At 41.1% G+C, this 17,813-nt stretch overlaps 1 protein-coding gene across 3 annotated transcripts in view; it reads right to left on the bottom strand.

Moving 5' to 3' along the window:
- The window catches only part of mgat1b (alpha-1,3-mannosyl-glycoprotein 2-beta-N-acetylglucosaminyltransferase b), a 29,441-nt gene extending 13,360 nt beyond the window's left edge, over nt 1-16,081 (bottom strand). Inside the window, exons 1-2 of one of the 3 annotated variants that reach the window (XM_084379378.1) lie at nt 15,123-16,081; nt 759-2,026 (exon numbers count right to left, since the gene is read on the bottom strand). In XM_084379378.1, the coding sequence (XP_084235504.1) occupies nt 759-1,628 (870 nt within the window). In that variant the 5' untranslated portion in view covers nt 1,629-2,026; nt 15,123-16,081. Of the gene's footprint in view, nt 1-758; nt 2,027-6,276; nt 7,532-15,122 lie in introns of those variants that run through there. The other 2 variants (XM_084379377.1, XM_084379379.1) reach the window with 2 other exon arrangements.
- Between the last annotated feature and the right edge of the window lie 1,732 nt (nt 16,082-17,813).

Below are 17,813 nucleotides of genomic sequence, written 5' to 3'. Positions count from 1 at the left end.
GAATGAAAGTACTGTAAACAATGACGTGAACAAAAGTGTTTCTTCTTTATTTACTGCCGCTGCAGTACTGCTTAATGATTGTGCATAGTGAGTGTTTGGTTGAGCGAGGGTGAGAAAGCAAGTGGCAGAAAAGTGACAGTGAATGCAAGCGGAGCAGTGGAAAAAATCTTCAGTAGGTTGTCCATCTGGCAGTAAGTGTATTTTATAGGCTACAGTAAGCAAATGCTACACCATCTCAGGACCAAGAAAAGTCTTGTCTGTTGTTGCAAACACCTGGGAAAGTTTTATTTGAAACTGCTATAAAAACGAACACAATTGCCTCACATGAGTTAAAATCAAAACAGAAACTTTAAAGGTTCCAAATGAGAACAACAACTTCAAGTGTTACAGATTAACAGGTGTAAATAAATACCATCATGACAGCCAGGTGGCAGGCTGAGCTGCACATACACAGAGCACAAAGGCAAACAGCAGACAGGATAAATAAAAGAATATCTGTTGCCTCTGTACCAGCCTTTGTATCTGTAAATTATAATAAAAAATATAAATAAAAGGAAGAGTGTGTAAGTAAAGCCTAAGCATCCCTTTTTTTATGCCTGTAACAACCATAGAACACACTATATAGACTTCTTTATGTGTCATTACTGTCAAACTATCCAATCCAATCCAAATGACACAAAAAAGTGAGCTATCACACATGATTATGTCTATTGTAATGCCTGGTAACAGGAATAAGGCAGAAGTCTGACAGCACTCACCTCCAGGTCATCCTCCACTATGACCACAGTAGACTGGGAGAACGTGTTGAATACTTGGTTGAGTGCCCAGCGGTAATGTCGGGCAATTTTGTAGTAGCCCTGGAACTTCCTGTGCTCTGGCCGAACTCTGATGTCTGAGAGGTCCGGCTGACGCAAGTGTGTCACTTGATCTCCATATGAGCCAATCACACGTGCTGTCTCAGTGTGGCCACAGTCCTGACTGACAATAATTGGATATAGCTTTGGAGAAGGGCGGTACTGTATCAGTCTGTCGAGGCTCCGTTTCACCGTCACTCTGTCACAAGCAATAACTAGAATGGGAATGACGACTTCTGGGCTGTCAACAGAAGTCGTCAATTCATTGTTTTTAAAAACCTCCTTCTTTATTTCAATAGCCTGGTGCTGTCCCAACTTAGTGTCTGAAGCTACTGTATGAGCAGGACTCTGAGTATGTTTTAATTCAGTTTGGTCCTTGTCACCAACATCATCTTTGAGAGGACGTGGAGGTTTTGGTGGCTGGTGGACAACCCCACCTTTGACATCTTTTGTATCATCTGCTTCTCTTTTCCCAATGTCTTTCTGCTGAGCCCACACTGCTCTGTGACTTTCAATCTGCTTTAGTAGCTTTTTCTGGGTCTCGAGCTGAATTTCAACCTCCTCTGCCAGCCGGATCACCTCCCCTGCCAGGTTGACCCGGCCTCCTTTCCCTTTGCCCATGCCCCACTCCTCCTTTCCTCCTGGTTCTGCTCCACCACCTTCTCCAAGCCGGCCGATGGGAGGGCGACCCCAAAGATAAAGTAGAAGCAAAGCGTTCCAGGCGACAAACAGGAAAGCACCACATAGTATAAGAGAACCTTTCTTGCGAACCATGGCCCAATGACGCTAGATAAGGGACGGGTTAGTGGTAAAAGCTGCAGGTAGGGAACAAGTGATGGAACCAGGGTGAGAATCCTACAGTCCAAAGTGGCAAAATCAGTTGAGCAGGAACTTGACATCCGGTCGCATTCTATTGTTTTTTTTTTAGAATTTGAGGGTCATCCTGTCTTTTGGTCAGCAGGAGGATTGTCAAAATTAATTACATGATCCTACAGTGGAATGCATGCATTCCCTGAAATTCCATAGAGCGGGGGCAATGAGCAGAGACAGGACTTGCTGAAATTCAGCAAACAGAGGTGGCTAAAGAACAGGAGAAAATAAAATAAGGGAACGGTGGTGTCAGTTTCAGTTGAGGAAATGTAAGTCCTTGGATGTTATCTTCAGACATTATCCTGAAAATAGAGCAAGAAAACAGATCATCAGCAGAATTCATGCAGCTCATTTGAACATTAAATAATGAATCAGAAACAAAAGTCCCTTAGAGACATATAATGCACATCTGTATAATTCTGTACAAATGTAAATTGAAGCTGTCTCTCAGAATCTTATGTATGACATGTTTGTGTAGACTGGAAAGATGGGCTTAATTACTCTGTCATTAAAACTGCAGGCCTATATTTATAATTTATTTAACAAGACACATTTGTACCAAACATAATTGTGAATTATGAAAGACTAAATTCCTATTTTCTATTTCAATTTTCTATTTTATTTTCTATATTTATTAATTTTTATTATATATCCTGTGCAATATGTATCTGGTTAAAGTGCAATAATATTCTTCTAAGTCTTATTAAGTGCAATACATATTATATTGATGTATACTCTCTATATAAATGTTGATGAAGGTTCTCAGTCATCCAGGTCATGGTAAATCTAGGTGCTGTATCGTAGTCAACTGGACTTGTTTCAGTCTGTTGAAGACGTTTTACCTCTCATCCAAGAGGCTTCTTCAGTTCTAACTAACTGTTCTTCTTCTTCTTTAGTTAGGCAGACTGGACACAGCTATGGTGTATTGCTGCCCCTACTGTTTGTTATTAAGACCTACATCAAATCCTTTTGTAAAATCCTGTTTTATGAAGATAGTCCACCAATTTCTTTGTTTTAACCCAAGAATCCAGATTTAGAAGCGTGCGCATACTAAAAACAGTTTCTCCATCTGCTCCAAGTTTCCTGAAGAGAGTCCTTCTTTGACTGGAGTATATTTTACACTGGAGTAGTACATGTTTTACTGTCTCACTATCTCCACACTAGGGATGTAACGGTTACCAGTGTCATGGTAAACCGCGGTAAAATTCCCGATGGTGAAGGTTACCATTTAAGTTTTAATTACCATGGTAACCGCCGCGGTCGATAACCACGGTGTGGAAAACTCGCGAGATACTTTATCCAAGTCTCCCTACGCAGGCGCAGCGTGCAACGTGCGCTTGTTATGTAGCGAAGAAGACATGGCTGAGGGAGGACGTGATAATAGCGGCCCTCAAGCCATTTTTCCGCCTTCAAAGCGAACCAAATCCGAAGTCTGGCCGTATTTTGGCTATTATAAGAATGCTCAGGGACAGCTGGTCGAGGATGGCAACCCTATCTGCAGGAGCTGCAAGAAAAAAGTTGTTGCGAGGGGCGGCAACACGTCCAATTTATTTACCCTCAACAGTTCAGCGAATGCAAGGTAAGTTAACCTTAAGCTCGGGTGCATGATGTAGCCTATGTGTATGTTGAGTTTTCTCTGTCTAATTTGCTGTTGTCACTAATGTAAACTGACCAGATAGTGGTATTACTGAATGAAGTTGATCCGTGCTTTGGCACGTTATCTGAACCGCTTATTAATTGTAGATTTCACTTTTTAAAGTCGACCTAATAATTCCCCAAATATTGATGCAGAGCTGCAGTGAGGAGGATTTGAGACAAACACGTACTCGGTGGACTGAGTTAGTGAATGCAAACTGACTGAGATGACTGACTTTCATCTGAGCTCCGTTCACCGGAGCAGCGTCTACCTGTGGCTCAGCAGCCATTTGACCAATCAGATTGACCGAGTCCATTGACAACAGACGAGCAAGCAGACAGAGAGACAGCCAGCCAATATATATAATATCATATAATACTCGTGGATTATTTGTAGAATAGACTATATATAAAGAATAATATAAAATGGTGAATATAACAAGTGTCTAGATAGAGATAAGAGCCAAAATAGAGTATTCATAATTAATTTAACAATAATCCTTTTTGTTTTGATCGAAAAAATTATCCAACCTGCTTCTCACAAAAGTGATATGATCTAAATTGTGAGTTTAATGATCTGTTGGTCGCACCCTTAGTATTAAGTAATAATGACAGTAATAATTAATAATGACATTTTCTATTCATTTTTTTCACAGAGAGGGTCTGCTGGCCAATCGAGTGCTACTGCCAGTACATCACATTCTTCCTCTGTAACGCAGACATTAAAGGACGCATTTCAAAAACAGGCTGCTTATGCGCCCTCATCACAAAAAGCCAATGACCTAAATGCAGCCATTTCTTTCTTCATTGCTAAGGATATGATGCCATTCCAAATTGTGGAGAGGCCTGGCTTTTTGAGGCTGATGAAAACTGCTGTGCCTCACTTCAAAGTTCCGTCACAGATTTTCTTTTCCAAGACTGAAATCCCCAAACTCTACAATCAGGTTAAAGCTGATGTATGAAAAAGTTTAACTCAGGGGAATTTTTTGCTGCAACAACTGACCTGTGGACAAGTGAAAGTGGAGCTGGTCTACCATACATCAGCTTCACCATTCATTACCTCACCCCGGACTGGCAGCTTGAGGCTCAGTGCTTGGAAACCCGGTTCTTCCCGGATGATCACTCAGCTCAAAACATCAGAGAGTTTTTTGAGAACATGCTGGAGGAGTGGGCTATAAAAAAGACAGACCTGGTCTCCATAACCACAGACAATGCAACCAACATGATAAAGGCTTTTGAGGACTTCCCAGAACTGTGGCTTGGGTGCTTTGGCCATAATTTGAACCTGGCCATCTCAAAGGCTCTGAAAATTCAGAGAGTTGACACAGCAGTTCGGGCCTGCCGTCATCTGGTCCATGGCTTCTCACGGAGCTGGAAGAGAAGGAGGGCTCTGAAAGAAAAGCAAGCTGCCCTCAACATGCCACAGAAAGCTCTGATCCATGATGTGGTCACCAGGTGGGGATCTACCTACAAAATGATTGAGCGATTCCTCAGCCAACAGCAACAAATCTGTGCTACACTGGATGGAGAAAGGGGAGTATGGCATCTGATGCTGACATAAGTGTCATGGAGCAAGTGTGCCAGCTCTTTGAGCCACTGAGCAAGTTTACGGATGCACTTGCCTCAGAGACACAAGTGACACTGTCAGCCGTCAAGCCTGTCCTGGACCACATCACCTGTGAGGTACTGGTGGAAAATAATGACAACTCATCCTAGACTAAGGAGATGAGAAGGGTCATGAGAGAAGACCTTAACAGCAGGTACACGGAGAGGGCAAAGAATGTCGTGAAAATGGCTTGCTTCATTGATCCCCGCTTCAAAATGAGCTTTTTGGATGAGCCTGAGCCAGCAACTGTTGACAGCTGTGTCCAGGAAGCTTTAAAGCTGACACCTGCACACACTGGAGAGGAACCACAAAGCAGCAGCTTTGTGTCATCAGAGGGGAAAAGCTTGGCTGGGTTATTGAAAAAGATCTCCTCAACTAGACAGAAGAGAGGTGAAGAGGACAACACTCCAACCACCCCAGAAAATGGAGTGAGAGAAGAGATCAAGATCTACCTCTCTCTGCAATCTATTCCAGCAGAAGACGATCCACTGGTGTGGTGGAGGGGCCATGCATCAGAGCTGCCTTTTCTTGCCAGGATTGCCAGAAAGCTTTTGTGCATCCCAGCGACCTGTGTGCCATCAGAGAGACTGTTCAGTGCCAGCGGACACATTGTCTCCCCCAACAGATCCCTCCTTAAACCAGAAAAAGTTAATATGCTGACATTTTTACACTTTTATCTGAAGTGAACAGAGATGCATGCATCCGTCTGAGGAGATATGGGAGGGAGAGAACAAGCACACCCACTGTGCTGTGCTGTGTGCTTGTTTACATATTTTGTGTTATTTTAACATAAGTAACACTTTTGTTGTTATTGGTGCAATATGTTATCATGACTGTTGCTTTCATTTGAATTACAAGTTTACTTAATGTGAAATTAAACCTGCATTTTTTTTAATCTGTTTTTCTACTGTGGTAATTATTAATATTGCAGTTTTGATACATATTTTTTTTTTTACTATATCTAATGTTTATTTTGCACAGTTTTGATACGTCTTTTATTTACTGTATTTAAGGTTTATTTTGCACAGTTTTGATACATCTTTTATACTTATTTAATGTTGATTTTGCAGTGTTTTGTTAAGGTTTTGGATTTGGACTATTTTAATATATAATAAATCTATTTAAATATAAATCTTGGTGAAATTATTTCAATTTATCAGTGTATCAGTATTTTTCAACATTTTGAAGACATTTTAAAAATACCGCGGTATACCGATAACCGTGATAATTTTGATCACTATTACCGCGGTGTGAAATTTTCATACAGTTACATCCCTACTCCACACTCACATTTGCCATCAGGATGCTTACCAATCGGAGCCAGCCCACTCCTCAGCCCACAGTGTCCAAGCCTCAATCTTGAGATTACTACAGAGTCTTTTCTACTACATCTAAAAGTGCACTTGTCTTTACTTACACTTTCCTGCACTGAAAAGTATGCCCTACCCTTCCTTTCCTTCTCCCAAGAAGTCACTTCTCTTTTAGAGACCTGTTTATTCTTTCTGTGTACTCTGGTGCCCCATATTGTAAATTAATTTGTACTCTTTCCTCCTTCACCGCCTTCTTTGCCATCTCATCCGCCGCCTCATTCGCTTTCACACCCATATGTGCCGGAACCCAAAGAAACCCCATATCCTGCCTTGTGAATTCTGAACCAGGACTGTAAAATTTCTACAACTACATCCGGTCTGGACTTGGATTTAGTTTCTTTTATTGTAGTTAAAGTTGCTGCTGAATCACTGAATATGATTGAATTTCCCTGTTTATTGTCCTCAATCCATCTTAGTGCCCACAGAACTGCCACCGTTTCTGCTGTGAAGACTGACATATGATCTGAAATTTCGTTTCGTTTCGTTTCGTTTCGTTTTCTTGTCCGCTTATTCCTGAGTGGGTCGCGGGGTGTTGCCGCTTTTATCCCCCCTTTTCGGAGGGGTTGCGGGGCTACTGGGGCCAAATCCAGTTTACAATTGGCGAAGGCCAGGGTACACCCCTGGATGAGACGCCAGCTCATCGCAGGGCCTGATCTGAAATTCTATATCCTTTTTTATAACCGATTTCAGGTATGGTAATACCAACTGCCACTTTCCCACTTTCGTGAGTTTACTGATCACTGAAGAAGCTGCTGATCCATAAACCATACATCCATAATCAATAGCTGATCTTATTATTGCTCTGTAAATCTTCATCATTGATTCTCTATCAGCCCCCCCGTCAGATCCAGCCACACACCTAAGGACATTAATTATGTTCCCACATTAACGAAACCATTTCAATATGTTTTTTCCCTGTCATCCTTTCGTCCAACCACATTCCTAGAAATTTAAAATACTTGACTTTTTCAAGATTGTTATTGTACAATTGTATTTGCTGTGTGACGGCATACTTTCTTATTTCCAAACACCATATATTTAGTTTTATCTGTAGAAATTTTAAAACCCCAATCATTAGCCCACTCAGTCACTTTCTCTAAAGCACCTTGAATTTGATTAAACAGATAGGGGAGGTTCCTCCCTCGCTTCCAGATAGCCCCATCATCTGCAAATAATGAAAATCCAAATCCTTTCCCCACTCTACTAAACATGCCATTAACTAGAATATTAAAAAAAACTGGACTTATCACGCTTCCTTGAGGGGTTCCATTCGCCACCTCAAGCTCATCTGATAGTTCATTTCCAATCCTCACTTGAATTGTCCGGTTACATAAAAAAATCTTAATCCAGTCAAACATTCTCCCTCTGATTCCAGCATCATAAAGTGCAATTAGTAACCCTTCCCTCCAAAGCATCTCATATGCTTTTTCAATATCCAGAAAGACTGCTACAACTGCTTCCTTATTTGCAATAGCTTTCTTTTTGTCCATGTCTAAACTTAACCATAACTACCGTTTTTTACAACCTGGACCTTATTTCTAGCATAACATACGATGCTTTACTCACCCAGATAACTTTGGTGTCATTTGGCGTCGTTTGGACGAAAGTAGATCCAGTGGAGCGCCGCGTATATCCATATAATGCGAGTGATCCGGGCACCAAAGCGTAGCCTCTATGAGCATTATCTGACGCAAAACTAGTTCATTTCACCAATATTTTGTTACGATACGCTAGTGCTATTCCCCTCTGAGTCCGGGCTTGTCTGTTGTCAACATCCGGGGTCTGTAGGTTGACCTACTACCTCTGACCTGGAAGATGTCATCTCTGAGCTGCGCGCGCACCCGCGACAGCCGGCTTGCTTACCTGTAGCTGCTACTGCTAGTTTGACCCCGGATGTTGATAACAGACAAGCCCGGACTCAGAGGGGAATAGCACAAGCGTATTGTAACAAAATATTGGTGAAATGAACTAGTTTCGTGGTAGATAATGCGTTATATAGAGGCTGTGTTTCAGTGCCCCGTCACTCGCATTATATGGATATAGCGGCGCTACACTGGATCTAACTTCGTCCGAATGACTTCAAATGACACCAAAGTTATCTGGGTGAGTAAATGATAATATTTTTTGCTAGAAATAAGGTCCAGGTTGTAAAAAACGGTAGTTATCCTTTAAAACAGCATCCATTGTTGACCGTCCCTGCCTAAAACCACTCGAGTCACAAAGAAACCACTTTTCTCAAGCTTATCCCCAAGTCTATCCATTATCATACGTTCCATAATTTTGCATAAGACAGAGGTCAAGGCAATTGGTCTATAGGAACTAGGGTTATCTGATTGCTTTCCAGTTTTCACAATTGGAATAATTGTAGCATGTTTCAATTCTTTAGGAAGGCATCCATTCTCCCACACATTATTAATTAGTGCAAGCACTTCCCCCCCCATCAGTTTTCCAGAATGTTTAAATAATTGATACCCCAATCCATCCCTACCTGGAGAGGTATCTTTTCCCTGATTTGTAGCTTTTTGTAACTCTCCTAGTGAGAAAAACAAATCGATATCATCAGAATTATCACTATTAATTTGCAGTTTATCCAGTTGCTTTCCTAATACTTCACATCGTCTCCTCCTATTTACATCACTTACATTGTTAGAGCTATTTTCTTTATGGAATTGTTTAACTAACATATTTGCTTTTTCTTTGTTATTTACAGCTTCAGCTCCATCACAGTGAAGGACAGGGATTGCTGTCTGCTGAAAAACCCCTGTCATTCTATGTACAAAACTCCAAATCTTTTTTATGGGTGTATCTGGTCCTATTTTACAACAAAAATTTCTCCAACTTTGTTTCTTTGCCTCCTTGATGACACGTCTAGCCTTAGTTCTAAGTCTCTTATACTAAATAGCATAGCTCTCTAATAGATGTTTTCTTAACCTTTTATGGGCCCTGTTTCTAGCTCGGACTGCAAAGTTACATTCTTCAGTCCACCATGGAACCATTGATCCTCTTACAGGGACTTTTTTCTAAGGAATATTCTGGACTGCAGCTGACCTCATTACCTTGGTTAAAGAACTATTCCACTCATCTACCCCTTTCTCACTATCTATTATTGATAAACCCTTATTCACATTGTCCTCAAACTTGATCCAATTAGCCCTTTTATAATTGAGCCTCAAGGACAGATTTTCTGGTTCTTCTGACAAATTTACAAATGATTGGAACATGATCACTTCCCACTGTATACAGACCCATTGTCTCCGACCTACTAACTGATGCCAACTCTGCTGATGCAAATGTAATATCTATGGAGGAAGAGAACCATTAAACCACCAAACTAGCTGGTTTTTGTCAATAAAATCTTCTACAATTTTCCCATTTCTAGTTCTCTTCTTGCTTCCCCACAGCTCATTGTGAGCATTAAAATTCCCAATCCACACCACTGGTACACTTATCTGATCCACAATTTCCTGAAAATGATTATCCTCTAAATTAATGCAAGGGTTATACAAATTGACAATGGCGATTTTCCCCGTCAGTCCATACTTCTGTGATGACACATTCTAACACTTTATTCATTTCCATTCTTCTATACTGAATTCCATTTCTAATAAAAGTTGCACACCCCCCTCCCGCTGTATTCTTTCTGTCTTTCCTTTCACATTTATATCCCGGTATTTTAAAATCAAGTCTCGGTTTCAACCAAGTTTCCTCAATGCAAATTATTCCTGGTTTATCTTCAAGCCCATCTAATATGTGTTTAAATTCTTGCCCATTTGCAATTAGACTTCCAGCATTCCATTGCATTATGTAAAACATAATGCAGAGGACACTAATCACCATCATAGTCCTCATATGTACTTCCCATTTCTTCTTCATCATTATCATCTAAGCCTAGATGTTGACTTCCATTTGAACTTTGATCTGCACTGTTCTGAGAGTAGGTAACCTCCCATATTTCCTTTGGATTTATTTCCTTGAAACCTATAAGTCTTTCTGCAGCAGAAGAAATTTCTCGTGCCACATCTGATTTTTTGTTTGCCACCATTTTAATCCTCCACATTGTTTCAACCATGAATGCCAGTAGCCCCTTCTCGCTTATCAAAACTGAATCATCATTTACAGCTATGTGTCCATTTACTAGCTCTCTTGCAACAGCTGCACTTTGACTTTGACTGACCACACTGTTATCCTCCACCCTTCTGGCTGCCTCTGCATAAGATATTTTGTTTTCCTTCTTTCTTCTTTCAACATTTTCTGCTTTGACATAGTTTTGACATCCCCTGTAGGAAGCTGGATGATCACCCCCACAGTTACAGGAGAGCTGGCTCAGTAGTGGGCACAGAGCTGGACTCTCTGGTGACAGTGGCAGAAAGAAAGACCCTGGACAAACTACTGTCCATACTGGACAACACCCACCACCCTCTGCACAACACCTTCACCAGGCAGAGGAGTTTGTTCAGTGCAGACTGCTGTCCCAGTCCAGCTCCACCAACAGACTCAAAAACTCTTTCGTCCCCCTGGCCATCAGACTGTACAACAGCTCTCAGTTGGGCAGGGAGGACAATAGATAATAGACAATGGACAATTTCTACCTCTATTTGCACATCCATTTGCACTGTTTACTATTTGCACTGTTTACTGTAGCTACTGTTAATTTTAACTTTATATATTATATATGTGTAATGTATGTTCTGTATTTTATATGCTACTGGACACTTGAACTTCCCTCGGGATAAATACAGTATCTCTCTATCTATCTATCTATCTATCTATCTATCTACAACATTTCACAGGTTCATTACACTCTTTTCCATCATGATCCTTGCTACATTGTCTGCATCTTTGCTTTCCTCTACACACAGCCGCCAAATGACCATACCTCTGGCACTTAAAGCATCTCAGAGGAGGTCTTTCATACTCTCTCACTGGGTAACTCGTGTATCCAAACATGATTAGGAACCACATCATCTTTAAAGGTAAGAAGGGCAGGTGTGGTTCCTCTTCCATTCTCACCCCTTTCCTTGCGCTTTGCAGCTATAACATTGCCCCCCTTTATACAAGATAACAACTCTTGCTCAGACACTTCCAATGATATATTATATACAACTCCTTTAACCTCTGAACTTAACCGTGGCTTGAACACCTCCACTCCCTTACCCATCACATTTTTTAACTTAAGCACCTTGTCTTGTTGCTATCCAGACTTGCATATGATCGATTTATACTGTTTTACTTTGTTCACATGTGGCGGACCCTGCCACCTTTCTAGCTTCAAACAGTGTTCTGGGACCTTATTTTCCTCTGAGAACAGCTTGTTTATTCACTGATGGAAAAGGTTTGTATTATTACCTCATTAATATTGTAAATATTAAAAATATCAGTCTGAATTTCTTCTCCAAAACTACATAGTGCCCCTTTAAATGGTCATTGTAGCTCTGTTAATGGTGCTGTCAGGTTGGAACAGAATGAACATGGAATGTTTCCATTGAAGAGACCAAATCCAAAAACCCATTACTTTATGAGACTAAGCAGTGACATGGTACTTCTGGATGCTCATGACCCTGAGCAGACACCTTATCCGAGATGTTCAGTGGGGCTGACAGGACATCCTGCTCGCCTACATATAATGACCGTACTTAGAAACTCTTGTTAAAAGAATAAAATAAAATAAAAAAGCAGTCAAACTTTCAAGACAGCCTTCCTGCTCTGCACTTCCTGCTTCATTCATCTTTACTGATCACAAGGATTCTTGTCAGAGGGGAATGCCATTTTCAGAACATTCAACAGTTCATATTGTTTTAGATAACATGAGTCACTTTTTTCCACTGACGCCAAAAACAGGACATTACTGCTATCTTTTCCTGCCTAACAATTACTGGGATGAAAAAGGTGACACATTGCTGAATAAAACAGAAAACAAGTTGCAGGAAATGTGCTGACACTGATACCATTACTCTTCCAAAGAAACAATGAGAGCGGTGTTAATACTCCATTAACAAACACGTGGGATATCTGAAACTCTTAGCTCAGCAGTAGATGACTAAATTAGGTATTGACAGATGTGTCGCCAGAAAATACCTAGTAACTATATTGTTGGATTTTGTAAACATAGCACAAAATGTAAGGAAATGTGTGTGCCAGCAGTAATAAGCTGTTTGGCAGAGAAGATTTGACAAATTTTTCATGGGGGCAACCCACATACTCAGCTTTGCTGCTCATCCCACAAATGCATGTTCCTTACAAATGTGGCACCATTTAAAAGGGAATAAACAGGCTTTCCAACGGTATAAGATTCATTGCCAAGAAGCATTGTTACAACAAAGAAATAATCTACCAAACACAAATTTCCTTACTTTTTGTGCTATGTTTAGTTAAAACAAGTACTAGCAGTCACAGCATTTAGACATGTTAAAATATTCCACACCCTTTATTCAACTCTTGTATAGCCATTCCAAGATACACACAGACACTACTGTCCTGCTCAGTGGCCGAGAGGTTAGAGCATAAAGCACATGTTCATACACTGGACGGCAAGATCAGCTTTTCCAATCCTGACTGTTCAACAGTTCAATGCACTTAAGCGTTCAGGCAGTTGATTTCCCCTGCAATACATTCACTTGGTGTGTCACTATACAAATCTTTTCAACAGTAACATCTCAACTCTGCTGTGCTGATCAGTGTCAGAATGACAAATGGGTCATTCCATGCCAACTCAGTTCATGGCATGGATTTTCTTGAAAAAATTCATGCTGGAACTTGTATTGAATTCATGGGACCTTGCAAAATCTTATAGATCTACTCCAAATACTTTGTAAGTTATGCATTTCTGAAGTTTGGTCCTCTGAGCTAAATTTCAGCATTTTAGTGATTCCTTGTATGTGTATTCTGAACCTCTGCAATAACTTATTTTTCAACTGGATTGGGTGGAAATTTGTCCTGAACATCCAAGAGACCCTGAGGAAACTTGGCAACATTCACTCATTTAAATAGTTTAACTAGGTGGAAAGAAAGTGAAAAGTGAAGGCACTTTCCCCAGAGACATATCAAAAAATGAGATGTCTCAAAATTTGGAAAAACGTAATTGTAATTTGGCTGAACTGACCTTTAAAGTTAGCCCTTTATGTAGTGTCTGTCAATACCTGGTTTTACTGTACAGTTTATGTCCAACTTCACATGAACAGACTATCATGATTGTGTTGAAATGCTCACACAGTGATTACCAGTTAAACAAAGTCACTACTGAGTGTCAACTGTGATTTTGACACTCAGTTTTCTTCGTTCAGCTTGTAAACAAGGTATAAAAGAAGCCAGCAAGTGGAAGGAAAAGAAAGTCACACTGACTTCTCCACAGGAGCTCCTCGGCTTTAGAAAGACCTAAACCAATTAGTGCTGATAAGTATAGGCCTGTAATAATCTTGTAAGGATAGATGTGTGACTAAATGGAACAAATGCTCTGATAAGCAATAGCTTTCATGCTGTGCCTCTCTGCTCTGGGATAGTACAAACTCAACTCAGCAAGCTATCAACATGTAAGCCCGGTTTATCTTCAAATTGCCATCACTTTACAAAGATCCCCCATCCACCAGGATTCCACATTTGTCCAAGACACATATCACATGTTTGAGAATCGCTTCCAGAGCCACAGAGTCACATGTTTGAAGAGTGACAAATGGAAAGGGTGATGGTCAGGGTGAGGCAATTGTGTGGATTGTGGACAGATCCAATTGGAATCTATATCTAAAATACTACAGCAGATGTCATGATATTTCAAAAATAAATCTAAATTTACAGCCATTATCAGAGAACCTCAAGTCTTAAAAAACATTTTTAGACGTTTTTAGATGAGCTGCAACCAACAATGTTCAGCATAACGGTAAACTGATAAACAAGTACACTAATCAATTAACCGACCAATCGTTGCAGATTTAGTTTTTAAAATACCAAGAATCTTTTGTTTCATCATGAAAAAGTTGATAACTTTCCACACTTCAGAAGTTATAAACGGGAACAAAATTGTTCCACTTTGTCTCCACTTTTATTCTTTAAAAAAAGAAGAAATAATAATTCAAATGTCCACTGAACATTAGAGCCTTTATGAATGTATTGCAGGACTTTTGTATTAGACTGAAAACGTTTTAACTTTATGTGCCTATTAAAGGGGCTGTCTGTTGTATTTTTATCACTGTGTTTTGAAGGAGTCGAAAGAATCGGAAAAATTCTCAATTGATCAGCCTGACAGACAGTCTGTACGCTGAAAACAAAGACTGGCCTACATGCAGACAGACACACAGTAACGCTGCAGTGTGAGTAGTTCGGTCTGGACCTGCTCCCAACAACTGAACTCAACAGTAAAATGAAGTCTAAGCTTACCTGAGCTCGGAGCAGCCTACAGATCTGCCATGTCTCTCTGTCAATACTGTAGTAAGTTAAGCTTTGCACGCAACATGATATACGTGTACGTGTGTGTGTGCGCGCGCGCGGGGGCTCTCCTCTCACACTGTACCAGCTGAAAGTCTATTCTTCTTCATCCCCCTCCTCCCCCCGTCAGACAACGTGGAGCTGACGAGTAACACTAGGGCCATCTGTGGCAGGAACCAACAGGGCTACCAGACAGAGTACCATCCAGCTAATGGTTCACAGGACTACATTGTGGACGGAGACGACGACTCGAAGCCTCTTCATGCGAACATGAAATATTATTTACTACAAGTGATGTTAAGTGTACAGTGGAAACAGCAGCTCAGCTCAGCGGTGTCTGTGTATCAAACTCAGCAGTTACACTTCACTTACTCTACTTTGAAGCTACTAAGCTAGCTGACACCAAAGTACCGGCCAGCTCCGTTATAACACAGACATAAGGGTTGTTCAACGGCTGTCATCTCAACAACAATCCCTGAGCACCAGACACATCAACATGTCTGTAGCAAGTAAGCTAACGGCTGACTTGCTGTTAGCTAGCTGCCTGACGCCGAGCAGAGGCAGTGAAGGATTGTTCATTCATGAGCCGTCCTGACCGACCGGAGACACGGTGGAGCAGCAGCTGGAGCCTTCTCACTCACCTCTGAACGAGTCGGTGCAGCTTGCATTTAAGAGGAAACGAGGCTCACACCGAGCAGCAGCACTGACCGGCTAGCTAACGTGGGCTAGTCGAGCCACTGTTGTATCTCGTTCGGTGTCATATTCACTGCACATCTCTGTGTTGGTGCACAGCGGATCTAGGGTTGCCTGCACGTCCACCTATGATTTCCATTATTCCCCAGCAATGCTCTTTTATCCAACACTGCCGGTGTTAGCAGTTGACAGTGTCTGCTCCGCTACAGATGTCACCCTGCCACTGGCTTCTATATCCACAGTGGCACTTTGCAGTGATAAGTCCTCCGTCCTAGTTCAGTTTCTCATACTCCAGCTGAGTCTCCTCAGAGACGGTTCAGAAACCAGACGGTCCACTGAACAGTCATTTCCTGTATAGCTGTCACGTGGTTTCGCCACTGCCCCGCCCCTTTCCGAGGTCCTGAGTCTGTAGAGCAGTTTGTTTTTTTCTCTTTGAATTTCAGATCCATACAAACAATCCATACAAGGTCAAACTTCCGGTCCACCCTCAGCACAACTAACCACCAACAAAGCTCTGCTGACTGAAAGGAGAAAATTTGAAATGTAGTTGAATTGTTTTTGCCTATTTGTTTTGTTTTTTTCCAATTTTCAATGGAAGTCAAATATGATTTCAAATCAGTTACTTTTTAAGTGTGACAGGCGGGCAATCTTTCAAGCCATTTCATTTTATGAATGTAATATTTTGTTAAAATAATAATTAAATGAATGAAATACATTTCACCTGGGGAGAAGTTGGACTTGTTAAAGATGAGTTATTATCAATCTTTGTTAGAGCGACATCTTTTTCAAGAATTTCTGAAAGGTATTTCTGTAAATCGAGCAGAAAGGCAGTAGTATGGAAACAATCAAAGCATGTTCAATAATTTCTCCCTCACAATCACAAAAAGAGCATCTGTTGTTTACATCAGGGAAAACTGACAAATATTGTCTGTCTGTAGAGCAGAGTGGTGTAGTGGCTGATAATACTGAGATCAAATGAAGCAGGTCTGACTGATTTCCACTGATGAGACAAGAATTTCTTCATCAGAAGTCATATGACGTGATATAATAATAATAATAGTAATAATACATTTAATTCATATAGCGCCTTTTATATGTTGGGTTGTAGTGTGCTTCTCCATGTATCTCCCGACAGTTGCGGTTGCTAACAAGTGTTTAAATGTGACTACAGAGGTTGTCGGGGACATTAAACGTCATCACAGCGAACACGGAGACTCGTCTACTCACTAGTCCGTCTTTACAGGCCCACTTTAGTTACAAACTATTCTAACTCTGACTTTACAACTTGTACATTGATCAGTTTACAGAAAACCTGTATAGTAATTGTGAAGTAAGACACTTAGTGGTGGTGACGTTTAAGTCATGTGACCGTGATGTCGTCCGTTTGTAGACTAACATTAGCTTTTTACTGCTACACATTTAATTTATGCTTCAAACATCACAAAATGGTGTTCATCTGTGAAGATTATCTTGATGAACAGACCCTGGCCGCGTTTCCCAGATTCGTTAAGAAGCTCTTAAGTGCTAAGATCTTCTTAGGAGCGCTCTTAAGAACGCTGTGAAAGAAGGATGTGTTTCCCAGAGTCGCTCTTAGCTTAAGAAGATCTTTCACTAAGAAGGAAATGTAAGATCGAGCTGACCCACTCTTAACAGCCTTCTTAGCGACCAAATGCTCAGTGATCAAGCGCGTCAGGGAAATTTATATCCTCCACCTTGCGAAATAATAAAACAATGCTCAGTGTTGAAATGCGCTCATAGCTGCGGACCACTGGCGCAAGAAAAAAAAATAAGAAAATGGTAGATGAAAAAAAACCTTTTTATTGAATTACACGTTTAAGTTTTCCGCAACAGCTGCATATATGAGTTTATAGTACTACACATAAAAAAAACAACACTGTGGCATTTCACAGATATCAAGGGAACAGATGTATTAAACTCAGCTGAACCTCATCCAGAGAGGCTTCCCCTGCTACTCTGCGTTGCCAAAGTCCGCGCGTGTGAGAAACCATGGCTGCAATACAGCACATCCTCCCTGCGAACCAACAGCGTCGCCGTGCGCGAAGCCAGACGGTTTACATAAATGCATACGTGCGTCAGCACTTCTCCCCACTGGACGTGCTGTCAGACCGGGCTGTCCAGGCAAAGAGATCTAACGCCCGTTGGATCTCTTTGCCTGGACAGCCCGGTCTGACAGCGCACACACACACACACACACACACACTTATGCGCTGATAAAGAGGAGGGTGATCGATTTGCCTGGCATCGATTGATTCAGCACAGCAGCACCGCGGTGGACAGCTCCCACTAAGAGCTTCTTAAGAAGCCTCTTTGGCTTGATCTTAAGGTTCTCCTAAGAAGGCAGTTAAGAAC

The sequence above is a fragment of the Pagrus pagrus genome, assembly GCF_965226575.1.
Source record: "Pagrus pagrus genome assembly, chromosome: 17".
NCBI classification, from domain to species: Eukaryota; Metazoa; Chordata; class Actinopteri; order Spariformes; family Sparidae; genus Pagrus; species Pagrus pagrus.
The sequence above is the reverse complement of the archived record's forward strand: the minus strand, read 5'-3'. Positions and strand labels throughout refer to the sequence as shown.